This window comes from Mastacembelus armatus, chromosome 7, assembly GCF_900324485.2.
Source record: "Mastacembelus armatus chromosome 7, fMasArm1.2, whole genome shotgun sequence".
Lineage (NCBI taxonomy): Eukaryota > Metazoa > Chordata > Actinopteri > Synbranchiformes > Mastacembelidae > Mastacembelus > Mastacembelus armatus.
This window is the reverse complement of record NC_046639.1, coordinates 20,579,027-20,597,765: the sequence shown is the minus strand read 5'-3', so window position 1 is coordinate 20,597,765 and position 18,739 is coordinate 20,579,027. Positions and strand designations below refer to the sequence as shown.

The 18,739-nt window shown below is 41.2% G+C and overlaps 1 protein-coding gene across 1 annotated transcript; it reads left to right on the top strand.

Annotated features, from left to right (window-relative positions):
* On the top strand, window positions 1-18,521 carry pard6b (par-6 partitioning defective 6 homolog beta (C. elegans)). Its single transcript, XM_026331715.1, has 3 exons — window positions 1-322; window positions 1,713-1,935; window positions 14,442-18,521. The coding sequence occupies exons 1-3, from the start codon at window positions 260-262 to the stop codon at window positions 15,371-15,373; spliced, it is 1,218 nt and encodes a 405-aa protein (XP_026187500.1). The 5' UTR covers window positions 1-259; the 3' UTR covers window positions 15,374-18,521.
* Window positions 18,522-18,739: the final 218 nt, after the last annotated feature.

Genomic DNA, 18,739 nt, shown 5'->3' with positions numbered 1-18,739 from the left:
CGCACCGCATATAAGTGCTGTTGCTACAGTCTCAGCGCCAACTATGACAGGAGATAAGTTTACGAGCTGAGCTCGTCTGGTTGGCAGCTGTTGTCGCACTCTTGGACAGACACCAGCAACCGTCGGACGCGGAGAAGTCGCCGGACAAAGTGTGTGTTACCGGAGGAGCCGCCGGCGGACGCGTACGGTCTTTGGACACGGAGCAGCGGCAGCAGGAGCAGGGCGAGTGCTCTGGCGGCGGTCCCGCTGCTAGCGAACCATGAACAAGAACCACCGAGTGCCGAGCAGCCGTTCCCTGAGTGCCGTGGAGGTGAAGAGCAAGGTGCATATGGAGACTTGTTTGTAGTCCACTCGCTGTAGTTGTAGTCCTGACACACATGCTAATTTAGCTTGCTAAGTGATTACACACATACGAGCTAAAACGTAACTAGCCAGCACGGGTTTTCTTACTCTGTCTATCTCGCTGGTAGCTCGATATTTTTAAAACTTTGACATGTTTTGTGCAGTTTGACTCTTTTAGTTGATGGCATGAGTTTAGCAGCTAGTAAGTTTGAGGATATTGTCAGGTGACGCCCCAGGTGAGCGAGTATAACCTGGCCGCCGTCCCACTTGCGCTTTTACCGAGTACAACCTTCAGTCAAGTTTTCGTTTCAGTAAACCCTCAAGGGATGTTTACATAACTTCTAAGACATTTGTATTAAATTGTCTCGCTGTGATGTGTCACTACGTGCCTGTCGTGTTATGTTCCTGTGCGTACAGGTGTCAAACGGCCTGCGCCAGGTTCATGGCTTCTTTCGCCACAGGCTGCCTGCCTGCAGCCATGATTACACCTATGCTGAGGAATGAGGCCGCAGGGAGCTTTATTTCTGCTCAGAACTAGTTTTTTTTTTTTTTAGAGCTAGTTATATTTGTTGATACAAACTGCGACCTCCACTTTACACGAAATAGCGTTTAACCATAAAATCACGAGTTTATTTCGCTCTTATTTCAAACTGAGCTGCAAGGCTTATATGAAATGCTGTTCTCTCATGATTTAATACGTAGGACCTGTAGTTAATATAGTTTTTGCTTTGCTCTAGTGAATTAGATGAACCAGTGTCCAGGTTGCCAGTGGATTGTAGATCATCTTTTGTCACCACAGGGCAACAGTAACCACAACACTGAGCCCTTCTCATCAAACCAACAATGGGACAGTTGTACTAAAGATTGGGCATCTGCAGCCATTGATCCAGTCAGACCACACTGATTACGGTGTTACTCATAAGCCAGCAACATGGTTTGTGGGAGTGCATGCTGAAGACACATAGTCTTTCTCTGCACACCCAGTATTCTAGTTTAAACACTATTATTAAGACGTGAACAAACCACATCCACAAACACTGAAAAATAGAGATACACACTATGTCACAAAACCTCCATTAATAATTCATGATGTAGTGTGTTAGAGCTCGTCCACATGGATTACAGACTGTAACACACCGCATCCAGTGGTTTTGATATTATCTAGGCTGCTAGTGAAGCTTAGTGCGTGGTTCTTAGTCCGATCCAAATCTGAGATGTTCCATAATGTTATGTGCATGCATTCAATTCAGAGGCTTGTTACTACATCTCAGCTATGTCACTGTTTCTTTGGCTTTTTTTTTTCACAATCCTCCTTATACCCAATTTGTTTGCACACTAATGCTCACACATACCTGTCTGTCTGATCCCAGTTTGGTGCTGAGTTTCGTCGGTTCTCTCTGGATCGGTCGAAGCCAGGCCGTTTTGATGAGTTCTATGGCCTCCTGCAGCACGTGCATCGCATCCCCAATGTGGAGTTGTTGGTGGGGTATGCTGACGTGCACGGCGACCTGCTGCCCATCAACAATGATGACAATTACCACAAGGCCATCTCCACTGCAAGCCCTTTACTCAGACTGTTCCTGCAGAGGAAAGGTAAGCACAAAGAAAGGGTTTGAACTGTTGGGCCAGATCTGCTTTCTGATAATGACACACACAACAAACAAAAGTCACAGTAAGAAGTACATTTTACACCTATGGGATACAGTTTTAAAGAAAATAAAGTTATTGATCTTAGTGCATTTTTTTATATTTAATTATAAAAAGCTAACAGTATGATAGAGCATTGCCTTACTTTTTCAGTTTTTCATTTTAGTTGTATGTTGCCAATGCATTTTGTCCACTTTGTCATAGCAAGCACACTGTTAAATCCCCTTGTTGTCTCACTTGTCATGTACATAGCTTGAGGTCAGTGACCTTCTGGGAAGCAGTGCTTTTTTTACAATGAAAAGTTTGGTGCTAGGGTAAAATAAACAACAAAAAAGTTAATATAAACAGCAATAAATAGTCAATGAATGGTTGCAGTTTTTTTTATTTCTTTAAATTCTGTTTGATCAGCACTTATCAAACTGACCAGGAGGTACTGGTCCTTTTAATTTAGCACTGCAGTCCCACAGGGCGTGTGTTTTTACTGTGTGGCTGCTGACAGACAGTTTTAGGAAAGTTCAACACGTGCAGTATGAAACAGTCCTCACCGGCTCAATACCTGTCGATGTACTAATTGTACTGCTGATGGGGGAAGATGTTTTCGTTGCTGTAATTTATGCTTAAAACTGTACTTTCCATTCCATTCCTACATTAATGAGATTCTGTTGGACTAGATGTATAAAATGTGAACTTCTTTTTTCATATTTGAAACATAAGTAATGAATGGCTTGGTGTGGCCTGTTGAATGAAGGGAGGACCTTGTGTTCTGCTGGGTGGGGTAGGTTTGCCCACGAACTCTGTTGTGTTTAAGCTGTCTTGTTGTGCCATATGACCCTATAGACGCTAAGCCACTTTGTCAGGTTGGAGATTAGTGGGGTCACTCTGTTGACGCTGCATGGGCCCATGTTTCAATTACACGCTCCAGACACTAGCCCCCTGCTGGGCTCACTGCTCCTAACTCACACATGCACAGGCATCAGGCATCACCCATCAGTCTTGTACGCACACATGCACTGCCTTCTAGAAAATACAGAACAAAGCCAGGCGATACACACACTAATGCAGCCACAAACCCCTGCAGACCCCATTTCCCTCAGACGCTGGTTTTCCTCCTGATCCCCCCATCTCCCTCCTCCCCAAGTCACCTTACTGGAAGCACCAGTTGGTCCCAGCTTAAAAGGATCTGTAGTGTGCGGATGCAGCAATTTAGCAGCTTATAGATCATTTATTATATATCTGCAGAGAACACTTATTATCTCCAGTGATAGTGCTATAGTGAGTTAATGGCTTGTCTGTGTGGGGCCAAGGGCCAACCCAGAACATTTTAACACTGTTTCCTAAGTAGTCTTTGTTTATCTGGAAAGCTCTCAGAAACCTCTGATTGAAACAATGACAGGTTTTTTGGCAGAAATTGTTTTGCTAATAATTGGTCTTTAACAAATGCACAAATGACCTTTCATCAAAATGAGATGAACTTTTTTTCATATTATCAGCAACAAAGGAGCAAGGTTATAGTGGAAAGGTCATTATTTGTCTCACCTGTGTACCTGAGTTATTTCACTAAACCAGTTTGTGTTTATTGTGGAAATCATCATAGCATGTCAGCTGAGAATTTTAGTCTTCCTGTCGCCAGCTGGCTTACATTGTTATCAGAATACTGCTAAATGTCTTCAATGGGCAGTAGGCACATGTGATGAGATTGATTATTATTGCATAAGAGTGAGAGCAGTGTGGGGAAAAGCTTGTTCCACCTTAGCCTTCATTATTACACAGATAACTGGGAAATGTGCTTGGAGCTAAATAAAACAATGACAGTCTCTCAGTCTCAGTGATTGTAAACACATGTCCAGCCGACAGTTTCACCTGATGTGATCGACTTTGTGCGTTTATTAAAAAAAGAAAAGTCAGCACTGTGTATAGTCCAGTCCATGTGTTTTATGTGAGGTTATCTTTGGCACTGCACTTTATTTGTCTGGTAGAGTAAATGCAGTCTGTGTATATCCTGAGAAAGGTGATGTGTGTTTTTGTTTTTTTTTTTTGTTTTTTTTTTTTTTTAATTCATGGACGTCCAGCTGGTTTGATGGATGGATGTTTGGCTGTGAGTGTCTGCTGTTGTGCTGTTGTGGTCTGGTTCTTCATTAATGCCAGCATTGTTTGTTTCTGCATCAATGCCATGTCACTGACCAGCGATTATTATTTTGTTGTTCACTGCTGAGAATGGGGTAAATGTTCATGCCTGTCTGGATTGCTGGACTCTGCCTTCATTATTCATTTTTAAAATAGCTTCAGCACACACCGGGTATCCCCTGCACGCCGCCCTCCAACCCTGCACATTGTGTTGATCATTATTGAGCTGGCAAGTAGGTGTACACTGTTTACTGGTTGTCATGGTAGCAGTGGAGAGGCCTGTTCATAGGTGGATTAACCGTGCTGGAGTCTCTTTAAGGCTGATGAGAGCTGCAAAGCATGCTGGGAACAGTACCACCACCACTGACACTTGAAAACATTTTTTGTTTACAGTTTTCTGACTAAACTGTCAGATATGCATACTACAGTATTTTGATCCATAATCGCAATGACAATCACTGATAGTTGAGCCGTTTCCAGGTCCACACTGTTTTTGTTAAACTCAGTGGTGATTAGTCAGGAGTCACAGCTAAAAGTATCTACTAGTGTTGCTGAAACAAAAATATAATTACTTTAAGTACAAAAAGGTGGAGAAGTGGACATACAGGCAGATGAATTTGCAAAATAAATCTAACATCAGTAATCAGTCCTAGAGATTTTTATTAATACTGTAATTCCTTAAAATGCCAAGTTTCATAGTGTCATGTTAACTTCAGAAGAGCGTATTTGTGGCCTTTAACACTGAAAACCAAGACACTGCAATTCCTTTTCACACTAACACAATGGGATTGTATTAAGTTAATGTCAGGTTAGTGTTCTGTGGAGTTGGGAAACATTGTATTGCCGTTTTGAATTCAGTGCTTCACAAATAGTGTGTAACAAATTGTGTATTTGTGCACTAAGAATAAAAGAAGAGATTGGATTGTCAAACATGTATCTCATTAAGTCATTGTGATATTTTAGTTGGTCATGTGGGTTGTGAAGATGTGAAATTATTTCAGGAATGGTTTGTGATAAGAGCAAAACTGACATCAGGGAAACTGTGTGACACACCCAGGTTTATGTTTGAATGGCTGAACACATGCTTGTCAGAATAGATTTTCCTAGGTTAGAGTGACACCTTGTTTGCCTGTATCAGTCATCCACAGCAGTCTTTGTGTTTGTACATACACATCATACGCACAGATTCCAGGCTGTCATCCATAGAGTGCTACCAGCTTTTCAAGCAGTCTCTGTCAGGATGTGGGACTGTCTGGTGACGTTACTCATTGCTCACATGGTTTCACCAGTGAGGTAGTGTGGAAAGGTACAGAAAGGGACAGCAGTGCTTGTATTTGCATATCTCAGCAGGGACAGCCTTTGCAATTACTAACCCGGAGCATGAGTCATGTACAGTGTTAAAGTATAACCCAGACAAATCTACCCACCCTGCAAAGCAGGTAGTTGAGCAGGACTACAGCAGTGTGATTAGTAATATTGAGTCTTTTAAGTAATGAAAGGGAGTGATGCTGTAGGTGACAGAGATGGAGTGAGCAACAACAGACACAGAGAGCCAGAAGGAAGAAGGTAGATACTGTGGTGAAGAAAAAAATTTGGATAAAAGAAAAAAAAAAAAGAGGGAGAATGCTACAACATAGAACGGAGAGATTTATACAGTGGTTCTGTGATAAAAAGGATTAAAGAGAGCAAGACAAAGAGCTGACAGGTGTACTAGACGTCATTTTCCCTAAGGAATGCTGGAGAGAAGTTTAAGTGCAGGACTGGAGAAAATAATAGAAACCAACCACCCCTACGTTGGATCTTAGAGTTTTCCACAGAGCACAGATTATTCCCTGGGATGGTGTATGTAATGAGAGAGGGAACGATGGATTCATAGCACTGGAGGAGGAATGCATGGAGGAGGAACATATCTTAGGCCTATTAAGAGAGAAGGAAGGATGAAAGGGAGAGAGAGTAAACAGTATTAAAAAGGGAGTAATGTATAAGACACTGTTTAGGCAGGCCATGTAATTAGAGATGTGGGGAAATGAGAGGGAGTAGTGTAAGTGTGATAGGAATGCAACAAGAGGGTGAAAGAGAAAAGGATAGTGGGAATAGTATTAGTGAGAGAGGAATTCGGAGTGAGGCCCAAGCTAGGGAGGGAGAGAGGGAGGGAGAGAGGGGGGAGAGAGAGAGAGAGAGAGAGAGAGAGAGAGAGAGAGGAAGATGGGAGGGAGGGAGGGAGGGAGGGAGGGAGGGGTATTTTGGATGGAATGTGGCCAGCCTCTGATCACGTCTGCTGTCTAGATTAGACAGGACAGCAGGTCAGACTGGACCCTCGGCTGCAGAGTTGGGCTGGATCAACAAGGGGTATAGATGGCCAGAAAGCATGAATAGTTGAGAAAGGGTGATAGAAAGCAAAGCGCTAGGGAGCATTTAAAATAACAGCGATCACACAGCCTGGCAAATTAAAACCTTACTATCTAGCCTTTGAAACCTGGCTGGATGAGACTTTATCTAGGCGACAAGGATCAGGAGGGAGGATGGCTTAGATGGTAGAAGAATGAGGGGAGATAGTGGTAGTCCAGACTCTGACATTCTCAGCATGGAGATGAATGGATAGAGGGAAGGAAGGAAACAGGGGAGCTCTGGAAAAGCACAAACCAGGATGAGAAACATGACAAAAGGAGAAATAGCACTTTGCACTAATGCAGACAGAGTAAGGGAGAGGTGAAGGGGAGGGTGAGGCAGTAGGCCGACTGGCAAAGAGGAAGGAAGAAAGAAACTGACTATTGGCTAGTGCAAACCATAATTGGCAAAACTAAAAAAAAAAAAAATAGAAAATGGCAGGGACACAGAGGGAGGGAGAGGTAGTGAGTGAGCTGCACTTTGGACAAATGTAACTAAGGAACACGAAGGAATGTATGCCATTGTGTGGGATTATTCAACTTTGTTGGCTTGTGACTCATTTACTTGTCATAAATGCTAGTGATTATATTGCTGCTGTTGGAGGAAACATCAGAGCCTCTGACACTTTTTTTGCCCGTTTTAGTTCATTTCACTGGTTTTAAGTGTTGTAAACAATTTGTAGTCATTTACTTGTTTTTAAAAATTAAAATCATTGATGTAAAGAGAGACTCGAGGTTGGCTTCCACCCAAATGTTTTAAAATGTTATAATACATGAATAACATATGGTATCTTTTTATTTTTGGCTTTCAATCAGACATGTAATTCTTGCTGATTTTTAATTAAAAAGCATTCTTTCTGTCTGCTGGACTTGGTGCTATAGCAATATTGATATGAAAATATGATAACCTTTATTCTTATCTGTGAATTTCTTCTAGCACGCCATTCCAGCATGTTTACCCTGGCTTGTTTCGTACCAGTCAGCAGGCTCTGACATGCTGTATAACTACAGCCATGTTATTTGTTCCTTATCCTCTGTGTTCAGTCTATATACCTTGATGAAACTGATAATAGTAAAAGTGGCTCCTGTCGTTCCAAGTCTATGTTAAAACACACTCACAAGCTCTTACGTTAAAAGGTATTGGTCTGTAAGAATTTAAAGTAAGCTAACGTCAGAATATGACGAAAATTAAATATACACTGATAGCCCTTTTTCACAGCAGACCTTAACTTGTCACAGTAGGAAAAATTCAGGTTTTACTAATAACATGAACAATGGCTCCCTTGTTGGTAACCCAGACAGTGAGCCAGCACACATAATACCAGTACCCAGAAACTGAAGCTGCTAAATGAAGTTCAGCCGTCCATATTTACACCTGTGCTTTTCTGCTGTGACATGTTAAAAAATGTCAGAAAAAATTGTCCTTTGTTGATCTGAAATGCAGCTACAGTGCAGTCTAAGAAATTTGCCAGATCTAACTGCAGGTTGGCTGTGCTGTCTTCCAGAGCAAGATGCTGAAGACAGGGCAGAGCCAGAAGTACAGAGTCCCCCTACTCGTCTCTCCCCACTAAAGTCCCTATTCAGACGCATGAGTGGCAGGCTTTTGAAACTAGACTTGGACTCTCCGAGCCCGTGCAGCTGCTCCTCCCTCCCTTCTTCTTCTCCATCTTCCCCAACGTTCGTTCCTTCCTCTCGATTCTCCTTTTGGAGAAATGTTAATGTAGCAGGATCGCGTATAAGGCTCGGTTTGTCAGACCCAGACCTACTAACCACACCCCAGACACACTCCCACCCTATATCCCCATGTGACCTCCCTTGTCCCCTACCAGGCCTTGTCCCAAGCTCAAATTCAGCCTCATCCCCTGGCACATCCCTGATACCAGCTGATATTAGTTATAGTTCCTCCATTACAGCCGACATACCCCAGGCCGACCCTTAGGTCCACGTTTGTTTTACCAGCCCCAGTCCAGGTGATCTAATTCCTTAGTCTCAAATAAACCCTTGTTTCCATACTAGGTACTGCATCTATTGTCCAGTGCTGCTTGCAAAGGGTCATTTAGTCCTGTCACAGCACTGAGAAGACAGACGGAGACAACGGTTCCTCCAAGAGAGTAATGGTGAAAGAGAAGGATAATAAACAGAGAGAGAGAGAGAGAGAGATCTGCAAGGCCAAGAGGAACAGGCAGAGGTGGAGACTCAAGAAAAGGATTTTTCTGTGAGATGGATCAGAGTGACTGAGAGACAGATTGAGCGAAGGGCACAGGGTGGAGAGGAGCTATGGCAGGAAGGAGCGAAGTGTCTGTCTCAGCACAAAAGAAATTAATGGAATTGCTTCATTCTGCAGTGACGAGACACAGACACTGCTGTACAGGAGTGTAGACAGGCATGTAAAATGAAGGAATTCTTTAGTAAGCCCTGTAGTAGTGTAGTGGTGTTAATTGTACATAACATACTGTTACAATAAAGCTGGTATCTCTTACAGTGCAGACCTTACTTTCTGTATTTTTTTAATGATAAATGGTTCCTGTCATGATAGAGTAATAAAGCAGGACTGATGAGTGTAATAGAGAATTCAGGAGTGAGATTATATGAGGAGGCCTGAAGCAGACTAATGTTCATGACCTGAGTCCTTTGAATTATGGACTTAATAAGTAATTCCTCAAATTGTCAGCTCAATTACACACCAAAGCTTTGTCTTTGGTCCAGCTTCCCTCACACCTCTGTAGGTGTCTGTTGCATCTCCCGTTCCCAAGCACCTCACTCATCTTAGCACACTATTTTCTTACTGTCCCTGTTCAGGCCTTTTTTCTCAGCGCTCTCCCTTTGACCTCCCTCCTTCCATTCTTTTTCTTATCACCAATATTAAAGCACTTTTATCTGGACTGTGCCACGGAGGTATGCTCGCCACACCGGGAATAGTAACCCTCCGGGAATTTACTCCTTTGAAAGTTTCTTATCACCTCCTCCTTTCTTTTACTTTCTTCTCTCTCTCTCTCTCGCCTTTCAGTGTATTTGGTGTCTGTCTCGTATGTTTCACATCTCCTGCTTTACCCCACTCCTGGTTTTTCTCGTCTATGCAAGTTCACACTGAAACACACGCACAAACCCTCCCCTTCCTCCTCCTTTTGTATCGTTCTGTGTCAGGAACACCATGGCACCGGCTGTGTGGTGAACATCCAGGCTTGTCATCAACAAACGTGACTCTTTCCAGATCACCACAACCTTCAGCTGCATGCCTTTTTGTTTTTCTTACTATTATCCTTGAGACATGTTTTGCCTGTATAAAATATACAGGCAGTAGTTCTACTGTAGTTATACGAGCAGCTGCAGTAGTACAAGCTACCTTGTGATAATGTTGTGTCACAGTGTCGGGTTTCTCTCACGTAGCACCCGAGACAACAAGTACCAGGAAGTAGCGAACTGTTGGTGCTGTTGTTGCCGAGGGTCATTATGTCACAAGAAAACCAGATTCTTGTCATTACATATCATCACTGCTTTAAAGTGTGTACTCAGAGGTGTGGTAATTCCTGAACAAGTGGGTGTGATAAGAGTGGTGGAGCTGGTGCAGGTGGGAGTTGTACTATAGATGTTACTTTGCATTAAGTAAGGTACAGCCTTTCAGACGTAGCTGTAAGTGTTCTGAATGCCAACACATCCCACTTCATCTGAGCCATTAAGATGGACTCTTTTAAAGCCAAAGTCCATAGTTGAAGCATGATGCATCCAGATTGTGTAATGAATAGAGCACTGAGGGAGATGATGTGTTTGACCAGCGCATGCCAGTTTACACAAATGGTTTCTTCTCCTTAGACAGAGCTGTGCTAGTCCCTGCAGTGTCAAGAACTAGATGCGTTGTACACCTCACATGTGCTCATGTGTGTGTGTGAGATAGCGCCATGGTACAGAGAAGAATGATGAAGCAGCGCTGTGTGAGGCCTCACTTGTGACGATGTGTTGCTAGGTTGTCATTTTCCCCTCCACTGCTTTGCTTCCTTCGCTCCCGTCACCCCTGACTACCTCCATTCAGAGTGTGGGAAATCAAAGCAGCCATTGCATAGCTGGAATACCGAACCTGTTCACAGCTGTGACAAGTGTATGGCTGGATGTTAAGTTTACTATTCAGGGTTTGTGAATCATGCCTTAGGTATGAACACTGATTCTGATATACTACAGGTCTCTCTGCTGTCGTGGTTACTGTCTGAGGATGTTTCAGGATGAAGTTTCAGACATAAGAGAGACAACAAATAAATAGGTACCATAAGATATGCTGACTAACTACATTTCCCTTAATGCAACTTTTATCTTTTTGTTCAACACACCCTACCCAGTTAAAGCTGACATCTGTCAAATGAACCATTGTAATGCCAGTTTAATGTAAAAAGTGGTAGTGTCAGAGCTAAACCTCAAATGTCCTTAAAAATGTTTGTTCAGATTTTTAATAATTCCAACTGTGTAAGGTTTACATTTTTCAACATTATGGAGAGATGTAGAGAATAAGAGTGGTACTCTGTATAAAAAGAGTTCAAGGGTGTTTTGTAGTTGTTTGGATGAATGGGTTTTCTGTTTTGGACCAGTAGTCAGTGTTTCTTTGAGTCATGATAATTGCAGAATGTTTATTATTGTAACTATCATAACAGTGGTCCTCTAACCTTAACCAAGCCCTTATTTTAACCCAGAGTATGTGTTTTGTTTTTTTTCTTAAATCTAACCAAATGTGGGTTTGGGTGGTAACTTTTGAAACTTGCAAGTACGTTTTGGAATTTATTTACTCAGAAAAAGTGGAACTGTGTCATTCATGTCTGTATTGATTTGTTATCCATAAATGTTGAGTTTAAACAGCAGCATTGCAATAAATGTTCTCGACTCTTGGCATTGTAAAACTCTTATCTCCTTCCCTTATAGTTTACTTTTTTTAAAATAATCATTACCCAAATCAGCCACATAGCTGCACATTCTCTAGCCTCAGCATACTTCAGCCATGCTTCATGTGTTTACTGAGCACTGAGGGAATAAATGTGGTGTTAAATCTGCAGTACATATGCAAACCCACACGGTTAATGCAGAGAAACCCTCCATACGGATAGGATGGACAGTTTGGGTTTATAGGTGGCCTTAATTAGACCTAGACCTTTTATAGCTTTCACCATGATGGTCCACAAGCACCCATTTTTCTCTAGCCAGTGTTTATTATTGCTCTATTAGTTTAACTGATAGTGCTCGGATAATCCCATGATGCAAACAGGAATAAACATTTGGTGTGTGCGTGCACATCTGCATGTGCTGTTGCTAACACTGTAAGGAGCTATGTCATGTTGAGTTATTGTCTCAAACTGTCCAAAATAATTTGATAATAAACTGTCTGTTTAAAAGCCCAGACAGATTTTAAAATAATTTAATGTTGAAACCATGTGACCACAAAAGCATAAGTGATTTAGAGATGGATGGACAATTATATAAATCATTAACATATTAGTTGTTTTTGTTTGTGTTTTTCATTTCAATGTGCTGTATAAAATTGCTAAAACTATAAATGTGGAACTTCACACTTGCTATTAACGCACATTCATTTTCTATTGAGCTTTTGTTCTTGCTCTTGTTCCCTTTCTGCCTGCGTAACCAGGCTATACATCTCTGTGTCTCATCTCTGTGAGCTCTTGGACCATTCCCAGACATTTAGTGTAACATTCTGAAAATTTGAAGACAACGTTTTTGATTAATAATAATAATAAAGTTTGTGCTTCGTTGATGTTGTTCATTTACACTGGTGTGTAAATGTGTTTTTCTGTGTTTAACAGAGAGTATGCATTTGGTTAAAGCAGAGAATAATACTGTGTAAGCATGTCCTTAAACATGTTTTATATCACACAGCATATTATTTTTAGCATCACTGAAACAGGTCGTACAGTAGCATTATTCTAAAGCTTTGTGTTTTTAAATAAAACAGAAGGTCATTTACAGTGCATTTTACAGCTGCATGTTTAAGTGAATGGCTGTGAGGGGCCATCAAATTCTTTTTTTCTCATCTGCAACTCTGTTTCAGCTCTGGTCTCTCATGCTGGAGATGGATGGATGGATGAATTAGATGAAAAGAAATCTAGAAAGAGCAAAATGAGACATGGAGCGTTGCCTCCTTCTATGCATCATTGCACTGCAAGAACAGCTCTGTGTCAGTGCTGGAGGAAGCCATGTGTGTTTTTGTCTGCAGGCTGGTGCTTTGAAACATCCACTTCTGCTGTCCTTTTTTCTTTATAACAGTGTTTATGCAGGACCTCTAACAGTTTGTCCAGGAGTAGAGCTGTGATGATATTCTAGCATGTTGGTTTCATAGACATTTATTAATCTACTGATAGATGTGTATCAATGAGATGTGACTCATGGTAACTGAAATGCGAACTGTTGCTCTTTCTTGGGACAATTGATCCTCTGTTTTTACAGATGTATAGGGGAGTAGTGGGGAATCCTACCTGTTAGAACCTGAGAGCTGAAGCCTTTATCAGCCACCTGAATTGATAATGTCCTAGATTACTTACCTACACACGCTCAGAGGCAGAGACAAACAGCATGTGGAGAAGTGTTCAATGTAGGATTGCCAGAACTTTATTTATAGAGCACTTTGATCTAAAAATGGAGCTCACAAAGTGCTGTAAAAACAGCAGAAAGTAAGGAATAAGGAAAACGTGAAGAAGCTGACATAGTCCAACAGCAGACACATAAATGTAGCACCAGAAATAGACAGTTTATTAGGCTGGACACTGGCAAAAAAGAAATTGAAAGTCACAAAAATGTTAATGTTTAGCTGTACTTGTATTATGCTGGTTAACTATTAGAGAGCCAAGGTTCTCCTCCCTTACCTGGCCAGCCTTGGTCTAGTGTAAATATGTGCCATGTTGGGTTAAAGTCTATAGTAGCTTGACACTACACACTTCCTCCTCAAATGTACATAACAAACAGCACTTTCATAGCACCACAGTGACTCATGTAGCTAAAATGTGACGTTTATAATATAGCCTTATATCGAAACTACTGTGCTGCTCAGGGTTTACAGGCATCAAAAAACCTTTAAAGGAGCAGTTTGACAATTTGGAAAATGTGCTCATATGTTTTGTTACTGGGAGTTAGATGAGATCAGTATCAGCATCTACCACCCTGTGAAACATCAGCTTTTCATTTTTACACTACTGTTTTTCCTACAAAAATATGTAGTCTCTTAATAAAGTCAGCTTTGTGCAGATTAATCTGTTTTTGGATAAAGCGGAAATACCCTTTGCTTTCCAGTATTCAGGCTAGGTTAAATGTGTCCTAAATATGTGTCCTAATATTGGCTTCATGTTTAGCAGAACGATATGACACTGGTTTCAATCGGCTATTCTCACACTCAGGATGTCGTATTTCAGGATTTTGTTGTTTATACCGGCTGTTGGAGCACAACTTGTTTTAGTCCTTAGTTTACTATTAATATGCTGGGGGATTGAGGCATTTAAAAATTTCCATCCCAAGTGGAGAATAGAGGGTTCAGACTGATGATCTGTACAGTGTTCTTGAGCACCATATGCTCCTGCGAGGCTGTACATAACAGATGCAGGCTAATATGTGGGTGGCCACATGTCAGAGTGTTGATAAAGACTGAGAGTTGGAATGAGCGCCTGGTTGGCTGGTTTTGTATTTTGCAACAGTATGACCTGAGGGGGGATTTGTGGATCAGCTTCTTGTGTGTGTTCCCTGCAAGGAAGCCCCAGGCTGAAAGCTGCTCTGCAGCATTCTGCTCAAACTACATGATGCAACTACATGTCAGCCTGAAAAATGTCACAATGTGTAATGAGCCCAGTATCATGTTAATGGAAAATTAACCAGCTTTTGTTAACATCCTTTGTTCTTTCTCTCTCTTATTCCCCTTTTTGTCTTCCTCTTCTCCTTCTCTTCTTCCTCTCTTTTATTTTGCAGAGGAAGCTGATTACACGTTTGGTACCGACTCGCTGACTAGGAAGAAGAACACTGTGCTTTCTGCAGTACTTCTGAGGCCTGATGCCAACAGGAAAAAGCCGCCAGTAATCATCAGCCTCCCAAAGGATTTTCGCCCTGTCTCCTCCATCATTGATGTGGACATCCTCCCTGAAACGCATCGACGTGTTCGCCTCTACAAGCACGGCCAGGAGAAACCATTGGGCTTCTATATCCGTGATGGCTCCAGCGTACGGGTCACGCCACAGGGCCTGGAGAAGGTCCCGGGGATATTTATCTCCCGCATGGTGCCTGGTGGGCTGGCAGAGAGCACCGGCCTGTTGGCAGTCAACGATGAGGTCCTGGAAGTTAATGGTATTGAGGTGGCTGGGAAGTCGCTGGATCAGGTAACAGACATGATGATCGCCAACAGCCACAACCTCATCATCACTGTCAAGCCTGCCAACCAGCGGAACAATGTTGTTCGTGGTGGAGGAGGCACAGCGTCTGGCAGCTCAGGACGCTCATCAGACAGCAGTGCCAGCTACCATGGCTACTCATCACATGGTGGGGTCAATGCCGCAGCTCCAGCACCATCGCACATCATCCAAAACTTCACGGGTGGGGATCTGGAGAGCGACGAGGACGACGAGGACCTGGTGATCGAGGCAGGAGGCGAGGCTGAACCCATCAGACGCGCCCCCTCCAACTATAGCATGCCCTCACTGCCTCGCTATGAGCCTCACCTCAACCTCCGCACTGCCACCACCTTCACCTCCACCACCTTTATCAACACCAACGGGACCCTGCCAGCCAGCAGCAGCAGTAGTAGAGGATCACTAAGCAGCGCAAATGCTACTTTGACCACCACATCGCCAGACAGAGCCACAGAAAGACGAAGTCTGGAGGAGGATGGCACTGTTATAACTCTGTAGAGCTGGGGCTGAACAACACTAAATACTGGAAACCAGAGACTAACATTCAGATACTTCCACACATATTTGGGGGATTCATGAACCAGCAAATCAAACACAGGGGACATCCTGTTCCCACTGTATCTGAGAAGCACAAGATGTGTAAATATCAAATCTCATCATAATGATAGTACACTGATGCTGAAATGTTTGTGCATCCTAACATGGACATGTCAAACACTCCACTACTACTACTTTTCCCCTTTACATGCCAGTGACCAAGCGTGTGTGCCATAGTAGTGACTCTCCTGTTCTGCAGGCACAAAAAATGTCAACAAAATGTAATCTGGTGCCCCTGGCTCTCCAGTTTATTTTTAAACCACTAGAAGCACTTGTTTTTAACCCAAAAACTGTTATGCTGAGCTTCCACTAGAGGGCAGAGATGAGACAGCCCATCATCCCTTCATCCCTTCTCATCAGTCCAGTGAATAGATGAAGTTGTGTAAGCAAACACATACTGAAGCAGGACTTTAGCTCAAGCATTTGTTGACAATCTTCTTCTTTTTACCATCCCTCATCTCCTCCTGCACCAAACCATACCCCCTCCCTTCCCTGAGGTGACCACAGCATGCAATTGGTAAACAGTTGTGGTATTTTCCACATAATGAAGTACTGCAAGAATCAATTAAGTGCTGATACCTGCAATAAAACTGTTTTTTTTTTTTTTTTGTTTTGTTTTTTTTTTTTAGAAGAAACCACCTTAAAAACAAGTCTGGGTTTTATGTGTTAACCACTGTTTATAGCTGTGTTTCCTCTCTTTACCTGCTGTTGTCGACTGACTGATAATGAAAAAGTTGATATTTTAATCAATTTTGGGAGCAAATTTTCTTTTAAGAATATTTTTGCCATCAGGCCTGTGTCTTATATTATTTCCATATTTTGTTTGTGTTTTTTTCTATATAATGTACTTCCATCACAAACTGACTGCGCAACCATTTTCCATATGACCTACTGGAAATTACAGGCCATAAGAAAATGGTCATCTTAGAATTAACTTCCCTCATCGTGTGCTCCCTCTCCTTTTGATGACAAGGGCTATTTACCCTGCAGCATGTGTATAAATGACAAAATGTGAATGTGATATATTTTTATTATCTTTTGTTTGTTTCTCATCTCCCCCTCTATTGTTTCTGGACCACAGCTCAATATATTTAATCTCAGTGCTGTACAGTATATTAATCTATTTTATTTTTGTTTTTTAACCAGGCCCTGAGTTCACTTGGATGTGTTCTAAGATAGTCACATATGAAAAGTGTTCTCTGCAGTATTTCAGCACAGTTCTCCTATCTGTATCTCTATTCACACTGAATTAAATTAATGCCACTATAAGAGCATGTGACACAACTGTATTCAGAATAGTTGCGACCATATAATTAGCAGGCACCACCACAGAAGTGAGATTGAATGACACATACATCAGAAAAAGACCTTGTCAGATTGAGTCATATTGAAACTAACACACATGCACATACACTGGGCACAAACTAATTCACCTTTTCTATTTGATAAAGGTGAGGCAGGTCTGCTTTATGTACAGTATGACTTGGCACTAATCTTTATTTGCTATTTCCATGAGAGCTGTTGCTTTTGTCAAATGTTCATAATAATGTTGTCAAAAACCTTCTCTCAGAAAACACTTGTTGAAGCCTAAGTTCTTTTTTTTTTTTACAAAACTGTTTTGTTTCTTTAAAGCTATAGATAACATTTTAAACACCGTATTATGACAATAGTATCCAATGAAATACTATGAAGCTTATATACCATTTAAGGATAAATTGTGATTTTTGGCTCTGCACATATGGTTTACTTGCCTTGCCTTATTGAATTTTTATTGGTAGATACGATCTGAACACAAATTTTCTGTAGTACAGCTTTAAATTGTATTTGTTTTTCAGCACTTAACTCCAGTTAATTTATTTATGAAATCACTGTGAAAATCATGTTCCTGATCACATCCCATGAAAGATTGTTCACAAGTAATTCTAGCTCTCATTTTATTTTAGTTTCTTTTCATGAATTAGATCCATAACATTTGTTGGTAGTAAATATCCATTATCATTACATGCTGTTGCTAACTGCCTTCCTGAAGTGAGAGCAGATGTTCTTTTATTTCTCTCATTGATTTTCAACAATTGCTCTCCTATTGAAAGTGATAACATTGACATTAGCATGGATTTTATTTTCACTCACTAACACATTGTTGATATGCACTCAAGGTCACTTTCAATAATGCTTATTGGCTTCCTCTGAGCCTATGTGAACTTGTATTGAAACATAGTACATTCACACAGATGAGCGTCACGGTGAAATAGTTTTTAGTTCTGTTTATTGTATAAACATGTCATGAGTCTGTCACATACTGAATATCTATGACTGGAAACCAACACACAGGTGCATGTATGTCCACTATTGTACTGTGTTTGGCCTTTTATGGTACCGCATCATTAAGCACAGTAACGAATGGTATTTTGAATGGAAGTCTTTTAGAAATCAATATTAATTTATTTTCTTTATCTCTGATTTTACCACAGGACACTGGGATTGTAACCGCAGTGGGATTTTTATTTATTCTCTAATCAAATGTCAGCATATTTTCTTTCTTTGTACACATGTTATGACTTTATTTTTATAATTGATTTTTTTGTTTATTTGTGATTGTGGTTTTGGTCAGAAATTTCTCAGAACAGTAGATCTTATTGCTCATTAGGACTTCAGCAGGCAATTTTACTGTTCTGGCTGACGCAAGAGGAGAGTCTTTGCAAGACATTTTTTTTCCATACTGTGAATTATGATCATTACTTTGCCGGAAAGAAAAGTTGTATTAGCAAAACAGGCTGTTTTCCTTTGAGTACTTTTTTCATTCTCTTTTTTGTTAAGCAGCAGAGCATTGATTTTGTTTTTTTTTTTTCACTGGCCAGAAAAATTCTATGGTATAGATTTGTAATGAAGATTGTCAGTATTTTCATGTTGATGCTATATATAATGTACATTTTTATCACATTTAATGAACATATTTTAAAGTTCAGCTGGAGATCTATGAATAAATAGATGTACACCTGTAATTGCTGATTGGAGGAGCTGGATAAAATAAACTAATATGTAGCAACCATCAGTGTTTGGTGTCAATGTGCAGAAACTGTTGTCAGGTTTATACACTCAGTTAGTTATTGATTATTCACTTGAAAAAAACGCCTTGGTTTCTTTCAAACAGCAGCTGCCTTAATAAACAAGGTCCAGGTCCCTCACTGACAGTCTTTCATCTCACCCCCATGGTCACATGTGCAGATGATGCATAACAATAATGCAACATGCTGCACACTTTGCACA

Bases quoted from the DNA above. Each gene is read 5' to 3' on its own strand.
- pard6b (XM_026331715.1), top strand. From the start codon at position 260: ATGAACAAGAACCACCGAGTGCCGAGCAGCCGTTCCCTGAGTGCCGTG. The intron at 323-1,712 runs GTGCATATGGAG...GTCTGATCCCAG, and splicing joins CCGTGGAGGTGAAGAGCAAG to TTTGGTGCTGAGTTTCGTCG. The intron at 1,936-14,441 runs GTAAGCACAAAG...TTTATTTTGCAG, and splicing joins ACTGTTCCTGCAGAGGAAAG to AGGAAGCTGATTACACGTTT.